The 21,565-nt window shown below is 61.9% G+C and overlaps 4 protein-coding genes across 7 annotated transcripts; 1 reads left to right on the forward strand and 3 right to left on the reverse strand.

Moving 5' to 3' along the window:
• Window positions 1-70: 70 nt before the first annotated feature.
• MRPL12 (mitochondrial ribosomal protein L12) lies at window positions 71-3,448 on the reverse strand. Its single transcript, XM_071764462.1, has 4 exons — window positions 3,132-3,448; window positions 2,956-3,036; window positions 2,697-2,828; window positions 71-328 (listed from the first exon to the last, which is right to left on the reverse strand). The coding sequence occupies exons 1-4, from the start codon at window positions 3,402-3,404 to the stop codon at window positions 212-214; spliced, it is 603 nt and encodes a 200-aa protein (XP_071620563.1). The 5' UTR covers window positions 3,405-3,448; the 3' UTR covers window positions 71-211.
• A 199-nt stretch (window positions 3,449-3,647) lies between these two features.
• On the reverse strand, window positions 3,648-11,872 carry HGS (hepatocyte growth factor-regulated tyrosine kinase substrate). 2 transcript variants are annotated; one of them, XM_071764461.1, is made up of 21 exons: window positions 11,739-11,872; window positions 11,368-11,452; window positions 10,969-11,044; window positions 10,618-10,710; window positions 8,592-8,715; window positions 8,109-8,161; window positions 7,520-7,588; window positions 7,199-7,323; window positions 6,921-6,999; window positions 6,739-6,837; window positions 6,529-6,624; window positions 6,335-6,373; window positions 6,107-6,250; window positions 5,793-6,003; window positions 5,475-5,647; window positions 5,213-5,353; window positions 4,959-5,136; window positions 4,749-4,882; window positions 4,402-4,518; window positions 4,170-4,268; window positions 3,648-4,096 (listed from the first exon to the last, which is right to left on the reverse strand). In XM_071764461.1, the coding sequence occupies exons 1-21, from the start codon at window positions 11,773-11,775 to the stop codon at window positions 3,992-3,994; spliced, it is 2,277 nt and encodes a 758-aa protein (XP_071620562.1). In that variant the 5' UTR covers window positions 11,776-11,872; the 3' UTR covers window positions 3,648-3,991. The 2 variants fall into 2 exon arrangements, with proteins under 2 accessions (XP_071620562.1, XP_071620561.1); XM_071764460.1 differs by having other exon boundaries at window positions 5,793-6,006.
• On the forward strand, window positions 11,847-13,345 carry ARL16 (ARF like GTPase 16). Its single transcript, XM_071764467.1, has 5 exons — window positions 11,847-11,956; window positions 12,234-12,293; window positions 12,397-12,510; window positions 12,684-12,799; window positions 13,013-13,345. The coding sequence occupies exons 1-5, from the start codon at window positions 11,870-11,872 to the stop codon at window positions 13,182-13,184; spliced, it is 549 nt and encodes a 182-aa protein (XP_071620568.1). The 5' UTR covers window positions 11,847-11,869; the 3' UTR covers window positions 13,185-13,345.
• A 906-nt stretch (window positions 13,346-14,251) lies between these two features.
• Window positions 14,252-21,117, reverse strand: TMC6 (transmembrane channel like 6). Of its 3 annotated transcripts, none has more exons than XM_071764457.1 (19): window positions 20,498-21,117; window positions 20,231-20,349; window positions 19,837-19,962; window positions 19,580-19,738; window positions 19,382-19,487; window positions 19,185-19,281; window positions 18,841-19,095; window positions 18,339-18,529; window positions 18,117-18,261; window positions 17,706-17,861; window positions 17,393-17,568; window positions 17,171-17,252; window positions 16,741-16,838; window positions 16,537-16,632; window positions 16,244-16,319; window positions 15,941-16,074; window positions 15,367-15,543; window positions 15,104-15,182; window positions 14,252-14,958 (listed from the first exon to the last, which is right to left on the reverse strand). In XM_071764457.1, the coding sequence occupies exons 1-19, from the start codon at window positions 20,551-20,553 to the stop codon at window positions 14,887-14,889; spliced, it is 2,400 nt and encodes a 799-aa protein (XP_071620558.1). In that variant the 5' UTR covers window positions 20,554-21,117; the 3' UTR covers window positions 14,252-14,886. The 3 variants fall into 3 exon arrangements, with proteins under 3 accessions (XP_071620558.1, XP_071620559.1, XP_071620560.1); XM_071764458.1 differs by having other exon boundaries at window positions 19,837-19,935; window positions 20,498-20,700; XM_071764459.1 differs by lacking the exon at window positions 17,706-17,861 and having other exon boundaries at window positions 20,498-20,700.
• Window positions 21,118-21,565: the final 448 nt, after the last annotated feature.

The following is a 21,565-nucleotide window of genomic DNA, read 5'->3' on the forward strand; positions in this document are numbered from 1 at the left end:
TTTATGGATATTTATGAAGGTAAGGAGTTCATCACGGTGACAGGACCAGGCAGCAGCCCCGCCAAACCCTACAGCATCCCGAGAGTGTTCCCACCGCACAACCAAGAGGTGTCTGTGTACTCAGAGACATCCAAAACCCGGCCAGAACCGGGGCCGGTGACACCGGGAAGGCTGCCGACACGCCAGTCCCTCCGTGGTGGGACTTGGCCACCTACTCCAGAACCACAGTCCCTCCTGCTGCTTCCAGCGCCGCTTTGATCTTCTCCGCTTCCTCCTTGGAGGCGTTGGCCTTGATCTCCTGCGGGAGGGACTCCACCAGCTTCTTGGCCTGTGGGAGGGACATAGTGTGAGACTCTCATCTGCCTGTGGCTAATGAGATTAACCCATCAGTGCCATGAGCCCCACCTCCTCCTGGAGATCTCACCCACTGCTCTACAGAACCAGACTTTCACTTCAACTACAGCCTGTCCAGCCAGGAGACACGTAAACCAGACTCAAATGGCACCACACTACAGCCCCACAAGACCTCCTCCAGCAAGTAAGTGCCCATAAATTCCTCCTCCCACATGCAGAGTGCTACCAGACACACAGCCCAGGACACCCGCAGAGCCACCAGCACAGCCAGGATGACTTTTTCAGCCCAATGTTTTGGTTCGCATATTTCTGCCAGCAGGGAGCAGAGGCCATCGTGGGGCTTGGACACAGCTGGGCAGCAATCCACTGCACAGGGTGAAAAGGAGCTCCAGCACAGCCTGTGCTTGACAACACAACCTTGGCATTTTCATGAGTTATAATGTAAAACAGCTTGTGCTAGGTGGCACTGCAATGTTCAAGGCAGGCTGAGAAACTGTTGAGCTGACTGAAGGGCAATTCCTGCAGTGCTGCTGCACACAAGGGAAGGAGCCTGGGGAGAAGCCTCTGCTGCAGCCAGATGCTCTTGCTCTGACAGTAAAGAACTGCAACAAAGCTACTGGGCTCCCAAAAACAAACTCTGAGGAGGTTCTTGGGGTGAAATGCTGCTGCCGTGGCACTGCAGGTGCAGAGCACCCAACAGCTTGGCTGTTGTGGCAAAGGGAAGCTCTTGTTTTAGTCCCCACTGGCTGCAGTGACAACAGATTTGTGCTGTCAGAAAACACTTTTTTTTGCAGGGATGAGGTACAGCACGCTGGACTGCAGTGACCGCCATGGTACAGACAGCATGGTCACCATCCCTGCCAGCCCTGGGCAGGTGACAACACAAGGCAAATGTCTGTTGGGCTGGCCCTGAACAAATTTCCAGAGGTGCAAACAGACTGGAGCCCAGTGGTGCTCCAGGTGCACCAGTTATCAGACTGGTGCTGATAACACATCCCCCAGTCACTGTCCTACTCCTGTCACATCAGCACCCACAGTGCCACCACCAATGCTGTCCTCCACACCACCAGCTGCCTGACAGCCCAGGAACAGGTTCTCTGCAAATCTCATTAAAAATGCCTTAATTTGATGGCAATAAAATGTACAATAGAAAGAAATCATCTCCACTTTGAACACAACCTCTGCTGACAGAGCCAGCTGCCAGCAGTTTCCGCCTGGTGTCTGTGTGTGTGTGTGTCCATGTGTCTGTGTGTGTCCATGTGTCTGTGTGTGTCCATGTGTCTGTGTGTGTGCTTCAGTCAGAGCACAGGCTGGGTAACTCACACCTGGCAGAGTTCACCATCAGTAACCTTCAGGCCCCCCCCTGCCCCCCAGCAGGTTCCATTGGCCAATCCCACTCAGCACGAGTTCCCCAGACTTTTAATCACCCACGGATGGGCCTGTTACAGGGTGCTGGAGTGTAGATGTTTGCTGGGGACTGGTAATAGATGAATGACTGCCAGAGTCACCAAGCTGGTGGCCAGGTAGCCCGTGGGCCAGTGAACCCCACAGCTCACCATGAGGGTCTGCTGTATTTGCAACTCATCAATATGGATGGGTTAGATCTGCAAATCCCTCTGACACCTCGGGCAACAACTAAGAGCAGAATTCACAGTGCTCAATGCTTGCTTTCCTTTGCAACTGGGTAAGCAGAAAGTGCTACTATTAGCCCCAAGATTCAGAAGCATTGCCCATTGAAGAACTGAAGCTTCCACAGTGGTAGCTGCATCACCTCTCCTGTGTCCTGAGCCCAGGGTGTGAGCTCAGGTGCTGCATAGGCTGTGGAAGATCCCTCTCCTCCCAGGAAAATGGAGGAGGAGCCACCTACAGGATGTAGAGCTCTGAAAAGGACTGGAAATCCATACTGTGAGATATGTGAATCAGAGAAACTCATATGAATTTGGAAATACCTCGGTCTTGGAAAAGCAAAAAGTTTTAGGGGAAGACAAACCAGATCCAGCTGCCCTGAGGAACCCTGGCTGCTCCAGAGATCTGTGGGGAAGTCCAGAGCAGCTCAAAGGTCTGGAAAAGCTGAGGCTGGCAGCGAGGACTCTGGAGCTGTGGCTCTGATCCCCCCTCGTCCACGCACATCTGCCTAGAGTTGGTTGCTGGCCACACAGCAGAGCTGGGGGGTAACAGCCTTCTACAAAAACCACCAGACAACTGACTCCTGCTCTGCACCTTTTCTGCATCTCTGCACTGGAAAGTGCACGCTGCTGGGCTGTTCTGACAGAGAAATCCTGGCTCCCTTTTGGACAGAGAGCTGAGGCTGCTGCTTGCCAGGTGCCTCAGGACTTCCTCACCTGCACAAGGTTTATTCCTGGCACAAAGTTCTTCACCTCCTTGATCAGCTTCACCTTGTCAGCAGGCTTCAGCTCTGTCAGCCGGACATTGAAATGTGTTTTCTCTTTCTTGAGTGGGGCCTCCTCTTCCTCCTGCAAGGAGCCAGAGCTCTGTAAGGACACCTGGCCAGGCCCAATGCCCCCCACCTGCGGCGACCCACAACGCTGACACGGAGTCCTCAGGGCCCAACTCCCGACCCCTCCCGGGAGACCCCGGTACCTGCGGAGCCGCCTGGGAGGGTTGGAGGGAGGCGGCCGCCGCCACCGGCATCACCCCCACGTCCGGGATCTTCAGGGTCTCCTGCGGAAAGAACAACGGCACCAGTGGCCGGTGAGGCCGAATAAGACAAACCGGGCCGGGAGGAACCGAGCTGGTGTGCGGACTGAGCCACCCACCTTGAGGAGCGCGTTGAGGTCGGCCACTTCCAGCAGCGTCAGCCCCGCGATGTCCCGCACCAGCTGCCGCACCTTGGGCGAATACTCCTTGGCCGCCGTGTCCAGCGGCGCCCCGGCCAGCGCCTCCGAGCGCCGTGAGCGGCCGGTGCTCAGCGCCCGCAGCCCGGCGCGGGGCCCGAGGGCAGGGGGTCGCGGTCCGGTGCCGGCCCCGCACCAAGCGGGCGGGGGACGGAGGGGCAGGCGCGGCGGCAGCGCGCGGGCGGCGGGCAGCATGGCGGCCGCAGAGGACACGGCGGCGCTCTGCCCGCGCTGCCCCGCGCTCGATGGTCCCGGCGGTCCCCGCGGCGGCCGCTCTAGGCCGCGGCTCTGCGTCTCGGTGGCGTGCCCGTGGAGGAGGAGGCGGCGCTCTAGCTGCGGGTCCGCCGGGACTCGCTGGCCTTGGCGGACTCCAACACCGGCGCCGCGGCAGCGATGCCCGAGCGGGCCCCGAGCCCTTCTCGCACACCAGGCCACAGCTCGTTCCAAGACTTTATTATCACCACCGATCGCGCCCGGTCTCTTCCACGAGGGAGAGCCCCGGTCCCGGGGCGGAGGGGAGGGAGCGGGCGGGGGACGGGGGTCGGCTGGGGCGGGACAGGGCGAAGCTGGCACCGGGGAGCGGGAGTCGGGGGTGCTGCGGCCGCAGCCAGAGAGGCAGGCCCGGTACCGGTGCCGCGCTCCCAGACGGTCCGGGAGGGGGGACGGGGGGCGGATGAGGCGCGGCCGGGCGGGGGCTACTCCCCCAGGGCCGCAGAGGTGTGTGTGGGGGATGCAGCCGTGGTGCCGAAGCAGCTGTAGTGTTACCGGGACTCCCGCCCGCCTCAGTCGAAGGAGATGAGCTGGGCCTCGCCGCTGCCCTGCGGCGGCTGCTGCGGGGCGGGTGCTGGTGGGGGCGGCTGCTGGGGAGCCCCCCCGGCAGGTGCCATCTGGAACAGACGAGGTGACTGCGTTAACAAAGATTCCCCCCGGCCCCCGGCCCCCCCAGGGCCCGGTGCTCACCTGCTGGTAGAGGGGCTGCTGGCCGGGCAGGTAGGGGGGCTGGGTGGGGGGTAGGCTGCTCAGCGCTGTGTCCTGGCCTGGCAGGGCCGACATGATGCCCTGGGGGAGATAGGGACAGTGTCAGGGGGGCTGGGAGCTACGGTGACAGCACCCAGACCTCCCCCAGGAAGGCTTCAGGGGCTGGAGACCACCCGCACCTCCTCCCCCCAGTGCACGGGCAGGGGGTGCTCACCTGCATGCTGTAGGGCTGGTAGCCCATGGAGACCGACTGGTTGCCCATGTAGCCCATGGTGCCTGACTGGGGGGCCTGAGACATGGCGGGGATGCTCTGCGACTGGGAGGCTGCACTCTGGGGGGAGAGGCTGGTGAGAGGGAGTGCAGGCAGCGCCCTGGGACTGGCCCCTCTCCCTGCTCTGCTGGAACCTGCGGGTCTGCTCCCCTCTGCACCTGGGGGAGCCCTGAGCAGGCTCCCACCCAGAACCCTCCCACAGCGAAAGTGGCAGATCCAGAGATCTGGGATAAACCAACTGCTCCTTCTTTCATCTCAGAGATCCCGTCCCCAGCCCTGCCCTCACTTGCCTGGTAGCCCTGTGTTGGGGTGGGCTGGTAGGAGGAGTACGCCGGAGTGGTGGTGGGCACCGCCGGCCCCTGCGGAGTGGCCTGCCCGCTGCCAGCGCCTGCCTGGTACATGTAAGTGTTCACCATGCTGGGATCTGTGTGGAAATGGCAGAGGTTGGAGCCCCTGCCTCATGCTCAGCCTCCCCAGGCAGGACCAGCAGCCCCATGTACCTGTCCCCGTGACAGGCATGGCAGCGTAGGGTCCTGAGCCCCCCTGTGCTGCCTGGTTCATGTAGACACCGTGCATGGGAGAGCCCTCCACAGAGCCAGCAGGGCTGAAGGTGCCTGGGAAGCTGGTGGGTCCCGAGGGTTGGTAGATCACTCCACTGGCTGGGGGCACAGCCTGGAGCTGTGGGGGGAGAGGAGCAAGACTCAGGCCACGTCCCCAGGGACCTGTCAGGAGGGTCTCTGGCTCAGCAGCATACCTGGGCGTAGGGCAGCGAGAAGGCTGGCATCTGGGCTCTCATCTGGATGGTCTGCTTCTGCTGCTCCAGGCGCATCTGCCTCTCCTTCTCCTGCTCCTGCAGCCTCTGGATGGCCAGCTGACGCTGCATCTCCAGGTACTCCTGTGGGAACAGGGCTGGGATGGATCAAAGCTGGGACACTGCAGCGTCCCCTCTGGCCAGGGCAGCTGTCCCTGCTGGCCGATGTGGCCCTGGATACCCTGGAAACGCTGCTCTGCCTCACCTGCTTCTTCTGCCTCATGATCTCCAGCTTCTGGGCCAGCTGGATCTGGCGCTGGCGCTCTGCCTCCTCTGCCGCACGGCGCAGCTTCTCCCGGTGCTCCTCCCGCAGCGCGTTCAGAGCCCCACGCGCGTCCCGGATCTGGGCCAGCTTGTCCTGCAGGCCCTCGTAGTACACTGGGGAGAGAACAGACCATCAGGGGCACTGCAGGGCAGAGGGCTCGGGCCACCCCTGCACAGCCCCGCTGGCTGTGCCTCGCCGATGCCAAGCTGTGGGGCTGCTGCCCACTCCCCCCAGGCCACCCGCAGCGCTCCCACATACGCCGGCGCTCGTCCAGCTGGTTGAGGAGCTCCAGCAGCTGGGGGTGCATGTTGTTGATGGACTGGAAGAGGGACAGGACAGCAGAGTCATTAGTGATGCTTCGGCCTCGCATGTGGTTGCTTTTCATGCGGTTGACGAAGGTGGTGACAGCGTTCTGCAGTGCCTTCAGGAACTGCTCGTGGTTCTCCTCTGATTCGCCATTCTGGTACTGCTGCTAGAGGGAGAAGGCAGGGGGTCAGCCCCTGAGCTGTGCCACTGGGATGGGAGGAGCTGGGCACCCCTGACCCCTCGGGAGCTGCAGGCCCTCCCCTTACCTCAACCACGCTGAGCGAGGCAGGGTGGGCTTCCCCGGGCTGAGCCACTGGCTCTGAGAGGGACAGAGGTGCTGATGGTGTGGGGCTCTTACGAGCTTCCTCTTGTTTCTTCTCCCAGTAGTTGCGGTTCAGGTACCGAGCCAGCTGCCAGAAAGAGAAGGATGATGATCATGGCAGCCCCACGGGGAGCAAGCCTGTGGGGTGGACTGGCAAGGCCTGGATCCTCACCTCCGGCTCGATGTCCTCAGCCAAGGGAGCGGAGGAATTCTGCAGAGATGGACAGAGAAACGAGGTTTAGAGAAACCAGCAACCCCCAGCCCCCCCACAGATGTCCTGCCAGGCCCTGCCTGCACAGCCAGCAGCCCCAGTAGGACCTGAGCTGCATCCAGCCACATCCTGCTCAGGGGCTCCCAGGAACCTACCACGGGGGGTGAGTAGAGTGTGCTGACGGGCGGGGCTGATGACGTGACAGGAGTGGGATCAGCCTTCGGGTACATGGAGTAGGTTGTTTTCTGCCTCTGTCAAAGACAACAACCAGTTAGCTCAGGGATTCTCCAGGACACATCTGCAGGTCTGTTACCACAGCCACAGCCACCATACAGCCAGAACCAGGTACCAGGCAGGACACGAACCATTCTCTCCTTCTCCTCAGCTTCTGACTGAGACAGGGCAATAGCTAGCTGGAGCTCCTCCTCCTCTTGCAAAGCTGTCTCATCACGCTTTGGAGGCAGCTGGAAGCAGAAGGATGTGGAGGTCAGGAAAGAGATGAATGAGGAGGTCAGGGTCACTAGATCACCCGCAGGCAGCCACTCACTTGGGACTGCTGGGAGAGGGGGCTGGTCAGGTACTCTGGGGGCAGTTCGGAGGTGGCAGCAGCTTTACCCTCAGCTTTCCTGTATCCAGAAAGAGGAAACAGTCTGAACCCTCCCTCCTCTGCACTGGAGCCTCAGCTCTGCTGCAAACCCTGCTCCCAGGAGGATGCGTGGCTGGGGAAAGCTTCCCCCTGCTCTGCAGAAAGGCAGCTCCATGCCAAGCTGCTCCCCTCAGTCCCTGATGAGGCAGGCAAAGAAACACCCCACAGAAGGTACTGACTTGTTGAGATGCTCGTAACACGGCTCACAGACTCTCACTTCCTTCTCAATCCCAAACTTGGGGATGGTGGAATACTTGGAGGAGCATTTGCCACAGAATATCTGCCCGCAGGCCCTGCAATGATGCTGCAGAGGATGGGAGACATCAGCGTGGCAGCAGGGCACTTTTTCACCATTAGACATCACCATTGAGACACTCCTGACACTTCCCTGCCATGGCCAGGGATGGGGTCCAGCCCCAACAGCCCCTAGGCCAGCTCAGGGAGTGCTGCGAGTCCTGGAGGCAGGACCTGGGAACCCAGAGGGGCAGGGCTGCACTCACCTTCCGTGTCACAACCCCAAACTGCACCCGACACCTGTGACACTCCTCAGCATCCACCCAGTCTGGAGCCTGTTGGGGACACAGGAAAGTGTGAGGGGAGGGGGCCTCAAGGGGAAGTGGTCTCGAGGGAAGGGAAGCCTTGAGGGGAGGTCACTGAGCTCCTCCGGCTGACCAAGGCATGTGAGGGACGGGGGGGACTGGAAGCATTTAAAGCCAAACAGGGAACATCAACCCTTGCATGTTCTCTGCTCCTTTGTTCCCAGGGACTGTGATGCTCCCCCAGCCAGTGAGACTTTTTTCTAGGAATGTGTCTGCACAACAATCACTCTGGCAATGCCCTGCTGCCACATTCAGACTGCTGGGCTGCTGGAAGGCCACTGGGGACGGCAAGAGGAGACCCACTCCCTGTGCTCGTCACCTTTCTCCTTCCTCTGGCAGTTTTGGGCTCAACTGCTGTGCACCCTCCCAGAACATCCTCCTGACAGCCTGATCAGTGTGGAATGAAGGAACACAAGGGCTGAAGGTGCAGCAGGAAGGGGCTGGGGGAGCAGTGTCTGTCCTGCAGCACCAGCCCTGCCCCAGCGCTCACCCGCTCCGCAGCGAACATGGCGTCACTCTCCTTGAACTCGGGGAACACGTGTCCTGTGGGGGGAGGGACACACCTGGTGAGGAGGGGACCCCCACAGTGCATGCAGGCAGCACCAGGACCCCCGGAATTTGCCAGGGCTGTGGGGGTTCTGGTGCTCAGGAAGAGGCAGAAGCATGTCCTTCCCCCCCCTGCTGTCCCCAGGGTGAGACTGTGTCTTACTGACACTACCAGAACCCCTGAGCCTGACCCATCCTAGGGCATGAATGAAGGCTGAAAGGAACCCCCCATGGCAGACCCCTTCCCAGAGGACACACTGATTTGCTGCCAGTCCTTGAAGAACATTTGCAGCCCCTGCTTTCCAGGTCTCACTGCCAGCAAGTCCAGAACAGGTTAACAGCAGACATGTCCCGACACCCATCCCTCCTCCTGCAGTGCCTCCAGAGCAGAGCTGTTTGGCCAAGTGTCCACACACAGAGTCCTTACCTTCAACTTTCATTATCTGGTAGGTGTCCTGCACCACCTTGTACTTGGGCTCGTTGCGGAAGGCGTGAGCCCAGGCCTGGATGAGGTACAGGATCTTGCTGCGGACACTTGTCTCCACTTGTCTCTGCACAGAAAGGGAGAAGAAAAATAAATGAATCTCAGAAATGGACCCTGAAACCCAAAGGAAGGTTGCAAATCCCCCAGAAGAGGAGCCTGAAATACTGTTTGTGGATGGAAAAACTTTAAAGAACTTGTACATGATAAGAGCTGTCAGAAAGCTGCAATAAAGATGTTCTGCAGCCAGGACCACACACTCCAGGTCCCCCACTGCCCTCTCCAGCATAAACAGGGAAACAGGGAATGTGCTTCTGAGCAGCACGGAACAAGGTGGGAAGGGTCATGGTTACAGTGCCTGAAGAAACCACCCACAGAGCCTTGGGCAGCTGCTCCTGGGCAGGCAGGAGCCCCAGTCTGCCCAAAACCCCTGCTCACCTCCTCCAGCACCCAGAAAACCGTGGAACCCAAACTGCCCCGCTGGGCTGAACCGCAGGGCTGGCCCTGAGCTGACATGGCTCCAGCAGCTCACAGCTGCAGGGTGTCAGTACTGGGCTCTCAGCAGCTCCCCAGTCTGAGACCCCTGCCCAGGAGCACCTAAAGCCTGGGGCGTGGGGCAGCTGGGAGCCTGCCTGCTGTTCCAGTTCAAGGAGCTGGAGAGACCTTGGCAAGCCTGTTCCCACCCAGCCAGCCTCCCAGAGCAGCCCTGTCAGCAGCTGACCAAGTCATTGCCCACTCACATGACCAGTTGCTCCACAAATCCTCCAGGAAGCAGAGGAGCATTGTCCAGCTCTGACTGCAGCTGAGAGCTCAACCCACATAGTGTGGCCTTCTGACAACCCCCGGAGCTTCCAACTTGTAGAAGATTTGGCAAAGTCCCACATTCCACACACTTCACAGCCCTGACCCTCACCAGAACTAAGGCTGCTTCACCAGTGCTGGGCTTGCACAAGCTGCAGAGCCCCAAGTGGAGGAGGATGGAGCAGTTACAAGCCTGCTGAGGCAGACAGGGACTGAGAAGAAACACAAAATCTTTTGTTCTGATCTCCGCAGCGCTCAGAGCAGCTGCACAGCTCCACTGGCAGTGTCCCCATCTCGGGAGAAGATCCTGCACAGAGACCAAGTCAGCCCTAACAGGGAGGTGACAGGAGAACAACACCCTGTTGAGGTCAACAGGATGATGGGGCTCGCCCAGCTCATTCACCAAAAATCTGAGTCATCCAGTTGTCTGCTTCTGACAGGAGATGGAGGCTGTGAGGAAGGAGCAGTAGCTCCAACCAACCCTTGCCTGGGCACAGCTGTTGAAGGCTGGGAGCTGGAGACAGGGGTTCCCATTTCCACTTCACCCATGGAAGACTGGAGACACTCTGAGGACAGACAGAGCTTCTCCAGGCATTGTGTTAGATCAGTGAATGACAGCTTGTGACAACAGCTTGCCAGTGAAAACAGCCACTGAAAACATCCTGCAACACTCCTCAAACAGCCCCATGATGGCACTCCAATGAAACAGCCACGACACAGAGGAAGCTTCCATCAGCTGTCACCTTGCTGCTTCTCCTTCCTGCATGTCTCACACTGCCCCACAGAAAGGGACTTCATCTCTCTCCTGCTCAGATCCAGACTGTCCCCTCTGTTCTTCCTTTGCTATCTCCAGACAAGCAAAGTGTCACATAAACATTTACCAGGAAACAGGCTTGGCCTTTCCAACCTGTTCCTACCCCACTTTACAGCCCAGGCAGATGCTCCCTTTGCTCCTGGGACCATCTCTCCCTCCTCTGCTCTACACACTCACCCTTTCACACCACACCACACCACACCACACCACACATTTTGCTCTTTTATGAAATGCATTTCTGAACAGGTTCCCTCCTGCTTCTTACACAGAGGGGATGAAAGGATGTGCGTGTTTTCTCCTCCTGCTGCTCCTCTGATGAGCCCATTCAGAGCTGACAGTAAAATAAAATATATTTACCTTGAGAATTTCTTTCAGTTCCTCCATAGTCTGTTTATTGGCAACCTCATCATGAACCGTTTGACCACAGTTTTTAACCACTGACTCCATGACCTGCAAAGGCAAAAGATGACATTAGCCACTGCCCTTCTATTTCCCCACAATGGTCCCAGCACACACCACCCCCAGGGACAGCACCTCACACCCCAGCTTTGGCTGCTCCTAACTCCGACTTGGAGTTCAGGAAAGAAAACTTGAATGGTGATCAGTCCCAAACCCTCTGTGTTAGAACCAGGAGGAGGCAAACTCCAAGCCACAACCCCGAGGCTGCTGGCCAGGGCAGGGGAGGCTGTGCCTGTGCCCGGGTGTTACCTCCAGTGCGTACAGGGCCACGTGTGGATTCTTGTCGTTGACTTTCTTCTTGATGGCATTGACGGCGTATTTTGCTCTGGGTAAGGAAGCAGAGCATGAGAGAAGATGCCACCCACTGTCACAACGTGCCACCCCCACCCTCGCATGGGACACCCTTAGCTCCAGATTTGCTCCCCCCACAGTGAACCGAGAGGAGAAGGAATAGGCACATCCAAGGCTGGGTTTCCCTGAGGGCTTCAGGCCAGAGGGAACCCGCGGCTCCCGAGGCCAGGGAAGCACCGGACACCCCCACTTCCCAACGCTGTCCTGGAGCAGGATGAAGAGGGCACTACCGTGGGCTGCCAGGGCTGAGACCTTCACACGGCGCCCTGCCAGGCCGGGCGTGGCCCGGGTACTCACTGTGTGTCTCCCTGGCGGATCATGTCGCAGATCTGCAGGATGGATTCCCAGTCCGTCTCCAGCAGCAGCTGACTCGTGGCCTTATCTGCAAGGAACCCCGTCAGGCCGCGCACCGCCGCTCCCTCGCTCCCTCCCTCCCTCCCTCCCTCCCCGCCGCCGCTGAGGCGCCGCCGGGACTTCCCCTGCGGAATCGAGCGCTTCAGGATGAAACCCCGGCTCTTTCCCGGAACGCTCCAACTCTTTCCCTTTGGACGCTCCCCGGTAACTCCGCACCGGCCACACCGAGCGGCACCAAGCACGGGCCCCGTCCCGTCCCTCTCCCAAACCCTGCGGCCCCCGCCCCCGATCCCGCTCCCGCCCACCCCCGGTACCGAGGAGCCGCTCGAAGGTGCCGGCGCCGCGACCCATCGCGTCCCCCCCGCCGTCGGCCCGGCCCGCTCTCCCCGAGCGCCAGCGCTTCCGCTTCCGGCTCCTGATTTCCGGCTTCCGGTGGGGCGGGGCTATGGCGGGCGCGGGGCCGCCCGTCCCCTCCTGCCTGCTGCTGGGGGCGGCGGGCGGCGGGAAGAGCCTCCTGGCGCGGCGGCTGCGTCATATCCGGCGGGAACGGGACGGGACGGGACGGGGCGGGGCGGGGCGGGGCGGGGCAGGGCAGGGCAGGGCAGGGCAGGGCAGGGCAGGGCAGGGCAGGGCAGGGCAGGGCAGGGCAGGGCAGGGCAGGGCAGGGCAGGGGAGGGGAGGGGCGTGGGGGGGTAAGAGGGTAAGAGTACCGGGGCGGGGGGACAGTACTGGGGCACCGGGCGTGGGGCACCGGGCGGGCGGCGGCCGCGTCCCACCGCCCCGCAGCTTCCTGTCCTTAACGCCCCCTACAGCTGAGCGCGGCGGAGGCGCCGGCGGAGCTGGGCGAGCCCCCGGCCACGCTGCCCACGGTAGGAGGGGCCCGGGGATGCAGCACCCCCGGTGAGGCCCCGGTACAGCCTGGGGCCCCCGCTGCGTCCGCCCCCGGCCAAGCCGCTGTCCCACTTCCCGCAGGTGGGCACCAACCTGACCGACCTGCGGCTGCCGCGGCGGGTGACGGTGCGGGAGGTTGGCGGCTGCATGGGCCCCATCTGGCACAGCTACTACGGGGAGTGCAGCGTGCTCCTGGTGAGCGGCACCGGGACCCCGGCCCGGCGGGGACCGCGGGGTCACGGGGAGAGGGGGCACCCCGGGGCTAGGGGCCAGCCCTGGGCCCCGCTCTGCTGAGGGGTGACGAGCCCCCCGGCCCCGCCCCGGGTGTGTGATTCCCGGCGCTGCCCCTCTCCCTTCTCCCCCTCCAGGTCGTGGTGGACGCCGCCAACCCCACCCAGGTCTCCTCGTCCTGTGTCCAGCTGCTCTCTGTCCTCTCTGCCGCACCGCTAAGCTCCGTGCCCGTCCTCGTCCTCTTCAATAAGATGTGAGGAGGGGGTCAGCCCAGGGGCAGGGGCATGGGGACACGCAGGGCCTTTGGTGGCTCCTGTGTCCCCTCAGCAAGGTGGCACCCGAGGAAGCCACGCTTTGCCACGTGTGCTGGAGCCCTCGGAGGTCCCTGAGCTGGGGGGCCAGGCCAGGCAGGAGTGGTGGTGGTGGGCTGTGGTGGGCTAATGCAGCCCCCTCCTCCTGTCTGCAGTGACCTGCCCTGCTACATGTCTCCCTGGGAGATGAAGTCGCTGTTCCGCATGCAGGACATCGTCTCCTGTGCCACGCAGCCCATCACGGTGCTGGACACCAGCGCCCGCGACGGCACCGGCCTGGCCCAGGTCCTGCAGTGGCTCCGGGCCACCCTCACAGACCCCCGCTGACCCCGGCCCTGCAGCAGGCTGGGCCAGTCCCTCCCTGAGGCAGGTGGCCACTGAGCTGCTGCTCTGCCTGGGGCTGGCAGTGGGGACCAGGGTGCTCCCAGGTGCTAGTGGCCAATGGGACCCTGTGGGACTGTACAGTAAAACTTGAACTTTTCTGTTCATCTGGCAGCTGCCCTGTGCTTGAAAACCACGGCTTTTGGGGAAGGGATGAGCAGGAATGATATAATCACGGAACATCAGGGGTTGGAAGGGACCTCTAGGGATCATGAAGTTCGACCCCCCTGCCACAGCAGGATCACACAGGAACACATCCGGGTGGGTTTGGAAAGTCTGGAGACTCCACAACCTATCTGGGCAGTCTGGGCCAGGGCTCCCCCACAGTAATGAAGTTTCTCATGTTGAGGTGGAACTTCCTGTTCTAGCTTCAACACTTTAGGTTCTAGGTTAAACTCATGGAGGCTGGACTGGGCTGGCAGAGGGCTGAGCTGGCACCTCAAGGCTGGTGTGGTGGTCACACAGCAGAGGCAGACAGCACTGAGGGAGCTGGGTGGGTGTTGGGAGCCAGGGCAGAGCCACAGGGGATGCCGTGCTTGGGGATGTCTCATGAGGCAGCAAGTGCCAGCCCATGGCAGTGGTCATGGCGCTGGGGGAAGGGCTTGTTCAGATGGGAACAGACACCCCCTGTCTGTGCTGTGCACCCTCCAGCCAGCCCAACACCCACCCTGCCAGCAGCTGCATCACCCAGTGCCAAGGCCCGGGGCCAACCTGTGTCTGACTGTGCCTGGCACTGCCCCCCCCAGCACTGTCAGTGCCATGGGGACAGCCAGCTCTGCCTGCGGTGTGCTGTGGTGGATCACAGCTCCTGTGGACACCACAGCGTGATGGAGAGGGCTGCCAGGGCTGTATGTGAAGCAGTAGGCATTGGTTCCTGCTCCCATGGTGGGGATGGGCCATGCTCTTCCCAGCACAGCAGGAGGGGCACAGGCAGACCCTGCCCTGCCACCCCCATAACAAATGCTAACACACCGACCCATACCCCCCCCAACAGCCACAGACACTGCTTGGGATGCTTCTGCTCAGCCTGGCTTTAATGTGCCTGGGCAGCTTGCAGCAGGACAAGTGCCTTTGAGCTTCTCTGTGCACCAGCACCCAGCACCATGCAGGTTCTCCTGGGTCTGTCCTGCCAGCAGGCACTGCAGGACTGGGGACCCACTGGCCATGTTCAAGGGGAAGGTGCCAGCAGCTCCCAGCTCCAACCCCAGTGCTCCTGGGTAGTGCAAAGGCAGCTGCAGGTTCTTTCCAGCCCAAAAATGTCATTTTCCCCAAAGGCTTCTGAAAACAGCTCAAACCTGGGCTGTGCGGTGGCCAGGACATTGCCAGGAGAAAGAACTGCTCCCTGCCAACAGTAACCACCCCTGGCCTAGGTCCTGCCATCCCCCCAGCAGCTCTGGGCAGCAGGATCTCTCGTGTCCCCATGGAGCTGCCACAGAATGTCCCAGTGGTTCCTCAGCTGTTGCAACCCAGAGGAGAGGATCTTCCCCAGCACCCCACAGTCCTGCTGTTTCGAGCACTGCAATGGCTTAGAAAGACAGATGGATCCAGCCCCTGGCTGCGAGCAGAGTCCTGTCCTGTCCCTGGAATTAAGAAGAGAGAAAGGCTCCAAGCACCCAGCAGCCCCCTCTCCCCATCCCTCACCTGGGGCTCAGGCGTGTCTCTCTCTGTACTTGTAAACAGAGTGAAGTTTCTGAATTAGAAATATTTTATCTTCCCCCTCCTGCAACAGCAGAGACATGGCAGTGAGCAGCCATGTGTGACTGCACCCCTGAGCTGGCTGTGCTGTCACAACTAGAGCCCGACTGGTGATCCTGGGGCTGGACCAGGGCAGGGAGCAGCCCGGGCAGCACACAGAGCTCACACACCTTGGCAATCTGCTCTTTCAGCAGGCAGATGATCCTCCTCTGGCCTCTCACCACCTGGATGTTGAAGTAGATCACAGCTCTGCAACAACAGGCAGGAGGGGATGGTGGCACCTGGGGTGGGAAGCTGGGGGACACCGTGGTCCTGGCACCAGGCTGAGGCGCAGGGCTCTGGATGACACCCCAGCTCCCAGTGTCCTCTCAGGGCTGTGACAGCAGAACCCTCAAAGCACAGGGTACAGCCCCCGGGTTGTGCCTGTACTTACAGCAGGACTGCAGACACAACAAACAGAAGGAAGGGGCTCTCCACCAGGTGCTGGTGGACCCAGGTGAACCAGGTGATATTTGGGCTGGACTTCTCCAACACTTGCACCCAAGTCTTCCCTGACTTATAAATGGTTTCTACCCCCTGGAAGGGACCACAGGTCTCTGATGGCCGCACCCTAAGTGGACAGAGCAATGGGGTAGCTCAAGACAGTGGGCAGCCCAGCTGGCTGCTGCCCCCAGCCCAGGGCACTGCCTCACTCCTTATATTCAGCCCTCCAGGGACTGCGCCTTGCTGGCCCCAGCCACCCCCAGAGGCTGCACAAGGGCATCCTCATCCCCTTGTCCTGTGTCAGGAACAGCTGAGAAAACTATGCATAGGTCAACTGCTGCTACACTCTGTGCAGTGCCCAGTGCCTGGGCAACATCTCCCTCTCTGTGGGGCAGCACCACACAGCCCATTGCTGGGCATGACGGGCTCCCTGTGCCCTCAGGAACAGCAGGCATGGTCTGCCCCCATCCCTCTCCTCTGCTAGGAGGTTCTGTGCCCCAAGCTGTGCTCCAGTGGGTACTCACGACCAGATGGTGTAAGAGAGGAAGACAGCTGCCCCCAGGAAGCATGGGAAGCACAGCAGGGAGATGAAAACCAAGCGCATATGAGATGCCTGCCAGGGCTTGCTGGGGGACTGGCAGTTCTGCATCAGGCTGGTCTGCGGGTGGGAGGAGAGTCCTGTGTGATGCTGTCTCCTGAGAAGCAGAACCCACAACCCTCCCTCCCAGATGGCACTGCTGGTCACAGCACGCAACCACAGCAGAGCTGGTGTCACCGCAGGGCTGTCCATGTCAAGGACATGGGGGGGCTGTGGGGAGGGGGGGCACCTTTTTGATGTAGAACAGCAGCAGCAGCTTCAGTGTCTGCACAGCAGGCAGGAGCGGTGCAAAGAGAACGCCCAGCCTGGGAGAGGGGGAACATGAGCCAAGCAGGAGCCAGCAGTGGGCACCAATGCCACGCATGACTGCCAGGCAATCTCCATTGTTGTGCGGGGCTGGGGGTCGCCCCGCTCAGCAGAATGTGCAGCTTCCTGTGCCTGGTCCCTGCCAGCCACAGGGTTTCTGGGTGACCTCAAGGTGTTTGCCAATGGAGGAACAAGCTGGGGCAGGGGATGCCTCACCAGGTCAGGGTCTGCCCGTAGATCAGGTCCAGCACATTCCGGGCAATGTCAAACTCAGGCCTCTGCTTTCTCTTCAGTCTCTGCTCCAGGATCAGCCTAAGAAGGAGCAGAGTCCTGCTCCCACTGCTGCTGGAGGGGATGCTCGGCAGAGCCTGGGTGCACCAGGGCATCACTGTCCAAAGGACCCCTCTTGGGGCACACTACCTCCACACCAGCTCTCCAAAGAGTGTGTCCAGCAGGGTGAAGATGAAGTCCATCACCACAAAGCGATACAGGTCCTGCCCCACACACGTCTCCCAGCACTGGGGAGATAAGCAATGGTGTCCTTGAATGAGCAGCAAGGACTCTCCTCCCCCAGGACACTCCCATGGCTACATGGGGTGGGAGGGTGGCTGTGGGACCTTTTCCTCCCCTATACCCTTTTCCTCAGCCACCCCACATTGGAGGTATCCATCTGTCACCCCACTTTCTCCCTGGAGAAAGGAGCAGATTGTGCCTGCTGGTGCTGGGACAGAGGCCATGGCTTTGCTCAGCACTCCCTGGAGAAGGAATGGTCTGGATGGCATGGCCCAGCCAGGTCACCCATCCTTGCAGGGACCCATGCAGACCCCAGCACCCAGACAGCAGCACTTACCTCTGCTGTTGAGCAGACAACTCTCCGGCTGAGCCACTGGTAGCAGAGCAGACCAAGGACCATCATCTTCAGAATGAGGTTCCTGGGGATTGGGAGCATGACCGGGAGTCCCTGAACCCAGGACAGAGGAGCCGAGCCCCACAAATGGGGTGCCCAGCACCAAAGCCTCTCCCCAGGCCATGGGGGGGGGGGTGAGTGGGACACCGCCCCCACGCAGCAAACCTGCAGATTGCCACATAGATCTGTGTCACAGGCAAGTCCTGCTTCTCCCACAGGGCCAGTAAGTTGTATAGGTGGGGCATAAGCACATTGAGCAGAGATACCACAAAGGGTAGGACCAGCAGGATGGCTTCCTGCTGCCTCTGGCTGCTGCCCCGTGCCTGCTGCTCCTGCTGAACCTGGCAAGCGAGCACCAAGGTGAGCACGGCTGCCCAGCACCTTTGAGGAGTACACACTGGCACTGCGAGGAGAGTGCTAACGGGGCTGCCCCTGCCTACCCCCAGTACCCCAACCCAGGGCAGGAGATCCCCCTCACCATGTGCATGTGCTCCGAGAAGTGGTGCACGGCCAATACACAGCCCAGCACCGTGCTCAGTGAGAGGGCCCAGGACAGGAGCAGCACAGCAGAGTGCCCCAGGCACTGCCAGAGGCTCCGGTGGTGGGACCGGGATCGCTGCTCCGCCAGCACCTCCTGAGGAGAGCAGAGAGAAGTGCTGGTGCTGCTGAGCATGCTCCGGGTCAGGAGCAAAGCTGCTCCTGCTGCACTGCGGTGGGACCCAGAGGGCTGATGGACAAAGCTCTGGTGTGGGGCCAGGGTCAGGGGGTATTTGCAGTTGCAGGACTCCCCCATGCAGCAGAGGATGAGAGGGGTGCAGAGCCCAGGTCTGGGCTGTCACCTCTGAATGCTGCCAGGCATGCAGGGAAAGGCTCCAGCCCAGCTTCTCACCTTCAGCTGTGTGTAGATGTTCTCACACTGCAGCTTCACCGAGTGCCTCTGGATCACCTTGAAGTCCCAGGCACAGAAGACTTTGATGGCCAGGTCCCCCGTGGAGCTGCCCACGCGGTACCTCTCCCCAAAGGAGCGGGACATGCTGCAGTGAGTGGGAGTGTGTCAGGGAGTTCCTGGTGAGGGGGAATGCTGGCTGTGCTGAAGGTGTTGCTGACCCACCTGTACACCAGCAGGATGCAGGTGACCAGGAAGGAGATGCCAACACTGAAGACATAGGCCAGTGACATGTTGTATGGGAGCCAGGGGGCTGCAAGGGGGCACATGCTGCTGTTGGGGCTGGAGGCACAGGGATCATTAAGGGTGATGTTGCTGTAGTAGCCATAGTACAGCAGCGAGTGAGTGAAGTAGCCCTGCAGAAAACATGGGACGGAGCCCAAGGTCATCTTGGGGCATCCTGCCCGGCCTGGAACATCTGTGCCAGCCCATGGGGACACAGAGCCCTAGGCTGGGGCACCACCAGGAACGCCCCAATCCTGCACCCACAGCACTGGCAGTTCTAGGGCCACAGCTGTGTGAGGGCAGGGACCAGGGAATCACTGGGGCAGGGATGTGGGGCAGGAACCAGGGGATCACCCGCAGGGGGGATGCAGGACCGAGCCCCAGGCTGGGAGCAGGTCCTGGCCTGGGGATGTGCTGGCACCAGCATGCCAGCGGTGCTTACCGCTCCGGTGAGGAGCTCGAGGCCAGTGAAGGGCTGGGGGGTGGCTGAGGCTGGGGGATAGGCAGCCTGCAGGGCCACCACTAAGACCAGAAGGATGAGAAATGGGAAGATGTTGAACATAAGGAGTGTCTTGAGGAAGAGGAAGTAGGACAGGACACTGGAGCCGAAGCGCCCGCTGATCTCCTTCAGGGAGTAGTGCCAGGGCTGTGCAGCTGGGAGCAGGGCGAGGAGCCTGTACCAGAGACCTCGCAAGCCCTGGGGGCAGAGAGCCTGAGGGGAGCACCAGGGTCGGAGCCTGTGCTGGAACCCCACAGCCGCAGAGCAGACCCATCCACCAGACTTACAAGGACGATGTAGTCCTTGGACCCTCCACAAGGATAAGAGGGGGTTCGGTGCTGGGTGTGCTGGCCCAGGGGCCCCCTCTGCCTGCTCAGCTCCTGCCTGCCAGCACAAAGGGATGTCAGGCGGCAGTGTGGGCCCCAGGGCCACGGCTCCAGCTGTGAGAGCTCTGCCTGGCAGGGGCTGGCGGGACAGGACTTACCTGAGGAAGCGTTTCTCTGCCAGGCTGAGGGGCACAGTGAGCAGCATGTGGCTGCGCTGGCTGGGCGAGAGGCTCAGCAGCTCCTTCACCAGCAATCTGCGCTTGTCTGGAGACACAAGGGGGACAGCGTGCCTGTCCCAAACCCGGCATGTGGACAGCACCTGGCACTGCCTGCTCCTGCCCCCAGGGGACCCTCACCTTCCAGCGTGGCTCTGTCGGGGTCGTTCTCCAGGTCATACCGCCACAGGCTGGGCCGTGAAACACGGCAGAGCTGCTGCAGGGGGGGGCGGCTGCTCCGGCGCCGCAGCCGAGCGGTGCGGTTGTAGAACTGGGAGATGATGGCCCCGCGGCTGCGTCCTGCGGGAGAGAGCCGGGAGGGGGAGGGTGGTCGTGGGAGGGTTCTCCTGGAGGGCACCTTGGGCCTGGGGAAGAGCAGGAGGGCGGGTGGCACCTACCGATGGTGCGGCTGGGCATGGTGGCGAGGATCTGCAGGGAGGTGGAGGAGTACCCAAGATGCTGCTCACCCTGCCCGGGTGAGCCAATGACACAGAAATCTGGGGGAGGCATGTGGGCTGGGGTCTCTGGGTGTGGGAGCACAGGATGCAGAGTGCTGAGAGCTGGAGAGTTCACAGCTCCAGTCCCCACTCCAGCACGGAGGTCAGGCGCCCGTTCCAGTGTGTGCTTCCCCCCTTCTCCAGGGTCGCTCTCAGTGTCCCACAAGGGCTATGCTGCCCCACTGCCTGCACTAGAAATGGTGCCAGCAGGCTTGGCACAAGCCCTACCCCAGGAGGGTGCAGGATGGCAGATGGCCCCATACATGGATACTGTCCCCGCCCCCCCCCGATTTACCTCTGCCCCTCTCCTGCATTTCCATCTCCAGGCTCGCCTCCATTAAGCTGCTCTGCTCCTGGATGAGTTGGTGAAAGGAGGTGTGCAGAGCTCCCTCGGAGTCCGGGCTCGGCTCCTGGCTGCAGGGACACAGACCCGCTCCCATGGGGCTCGGATGGGCACTGGGGCCGGAGCCGTGGCAAAGCTTGTCTGGCTGGGCACCAGCCCAAACCCCGGCTCTGGTACCGGCACCCGCCGGGCATCGGAGCCGCCGTCACTCACACTCACCCATCGCTCTCGGTGTCCTCGGGGACGCGGAGGGTGATGGAGGGCGGCTGGGACATGTTGCTGGGGCCGAGCGGGACCCGCGGCACCGTGCTGCCTCCGGCTGCCGCCCTGCCACAGCCACAGGACGGGCACGGACACCGCGGCTCCCCCGGGACACGCGGGTGCCGCCTGCCCCGGGCCGGGGCCGCAGCGTAGGGGTGACGTGCAGACGGGACGGTGGGGCGATCCCCGAGATTCAGCGGCGGTGCAGGAAGGAAGGGGCAGGCGGGCGGATGGGGGAGGTGGTACAGCCGGGGCCGGGCCTGTCCCCGCGGGGGGGGCCGCACCACCCCGTCCCGGGGCTGCACCCGAGGACCCTCCCTCCGCGCCAGGCACGCACACCGGGAAGGACACGGCAGGACCCGCAGCCCCGTACCTGGGACCGACTCGCGGGGCTCAAACTGGCCCTGGGGGGTAGGACCGGAACAGAGCCCCCTGTGCTCCCCCACCAGTGCCGTCCCGGGACCGGAGAGCGGCTCTGCCGGGTCCGTCTGCAGCCACCGGTGCCCTCGCAGCTGGGACAGAAAGTTCAGCACCTTCCCCCCCGCTCTCTCCACCGCCCCCGGGCTCCGCAGCCCTCGCGGGCCGGATTAGTTCGGGCGGGGTTCCTGCTCACCCCGTTCCCTCCCGCTCCGCTGCTGAGAACCGACGGCGCATGCGTCCCGGGGGTCCTTCCGCCGGCCCCGGGCACCGGGCAATCGCCGGTACTCGCCGTGGGTGCGAAGCTCGACCCGCAAAGCGTCGGGGAAGGCAGGGGACCCCTGATTTCCTCGTGCAGAGTAGCCCACCCCCCAGTACAGGGAGAAGGAGCAGCCCCCGTTAAGCCCCTCTGCCCTCCAGGCTGGGCCATGGGGCCACCACCGATGCCCTGGGGGCTGTACTGGGACACTGGGGACCGCGGGAACCCCCGCTGCTGGCGGGGGGCGGCTGCGGGGCCACCGGAGGGGTGCGGGACGAGACAGACCCTGCCTCTACCCTAGGCTGCCAGGCCGAGGAGACCCAACCCCGCCGTCCTGAGCCCGGACCGCC

This window comes from Heliangelus exortis, chromosome 20, assembly GCF_036169615.1.
Source record: "Heliangelus exortis chromosome 20, bHelExo1.hap1, whole genome shotgun sequence".
NCBI classification, from domain to species: Eukaryota; Metazoa; Chordata; class Aves; order Apodiformes; family Trochilidae; genus Heliangelus; species Heliangelus exortis.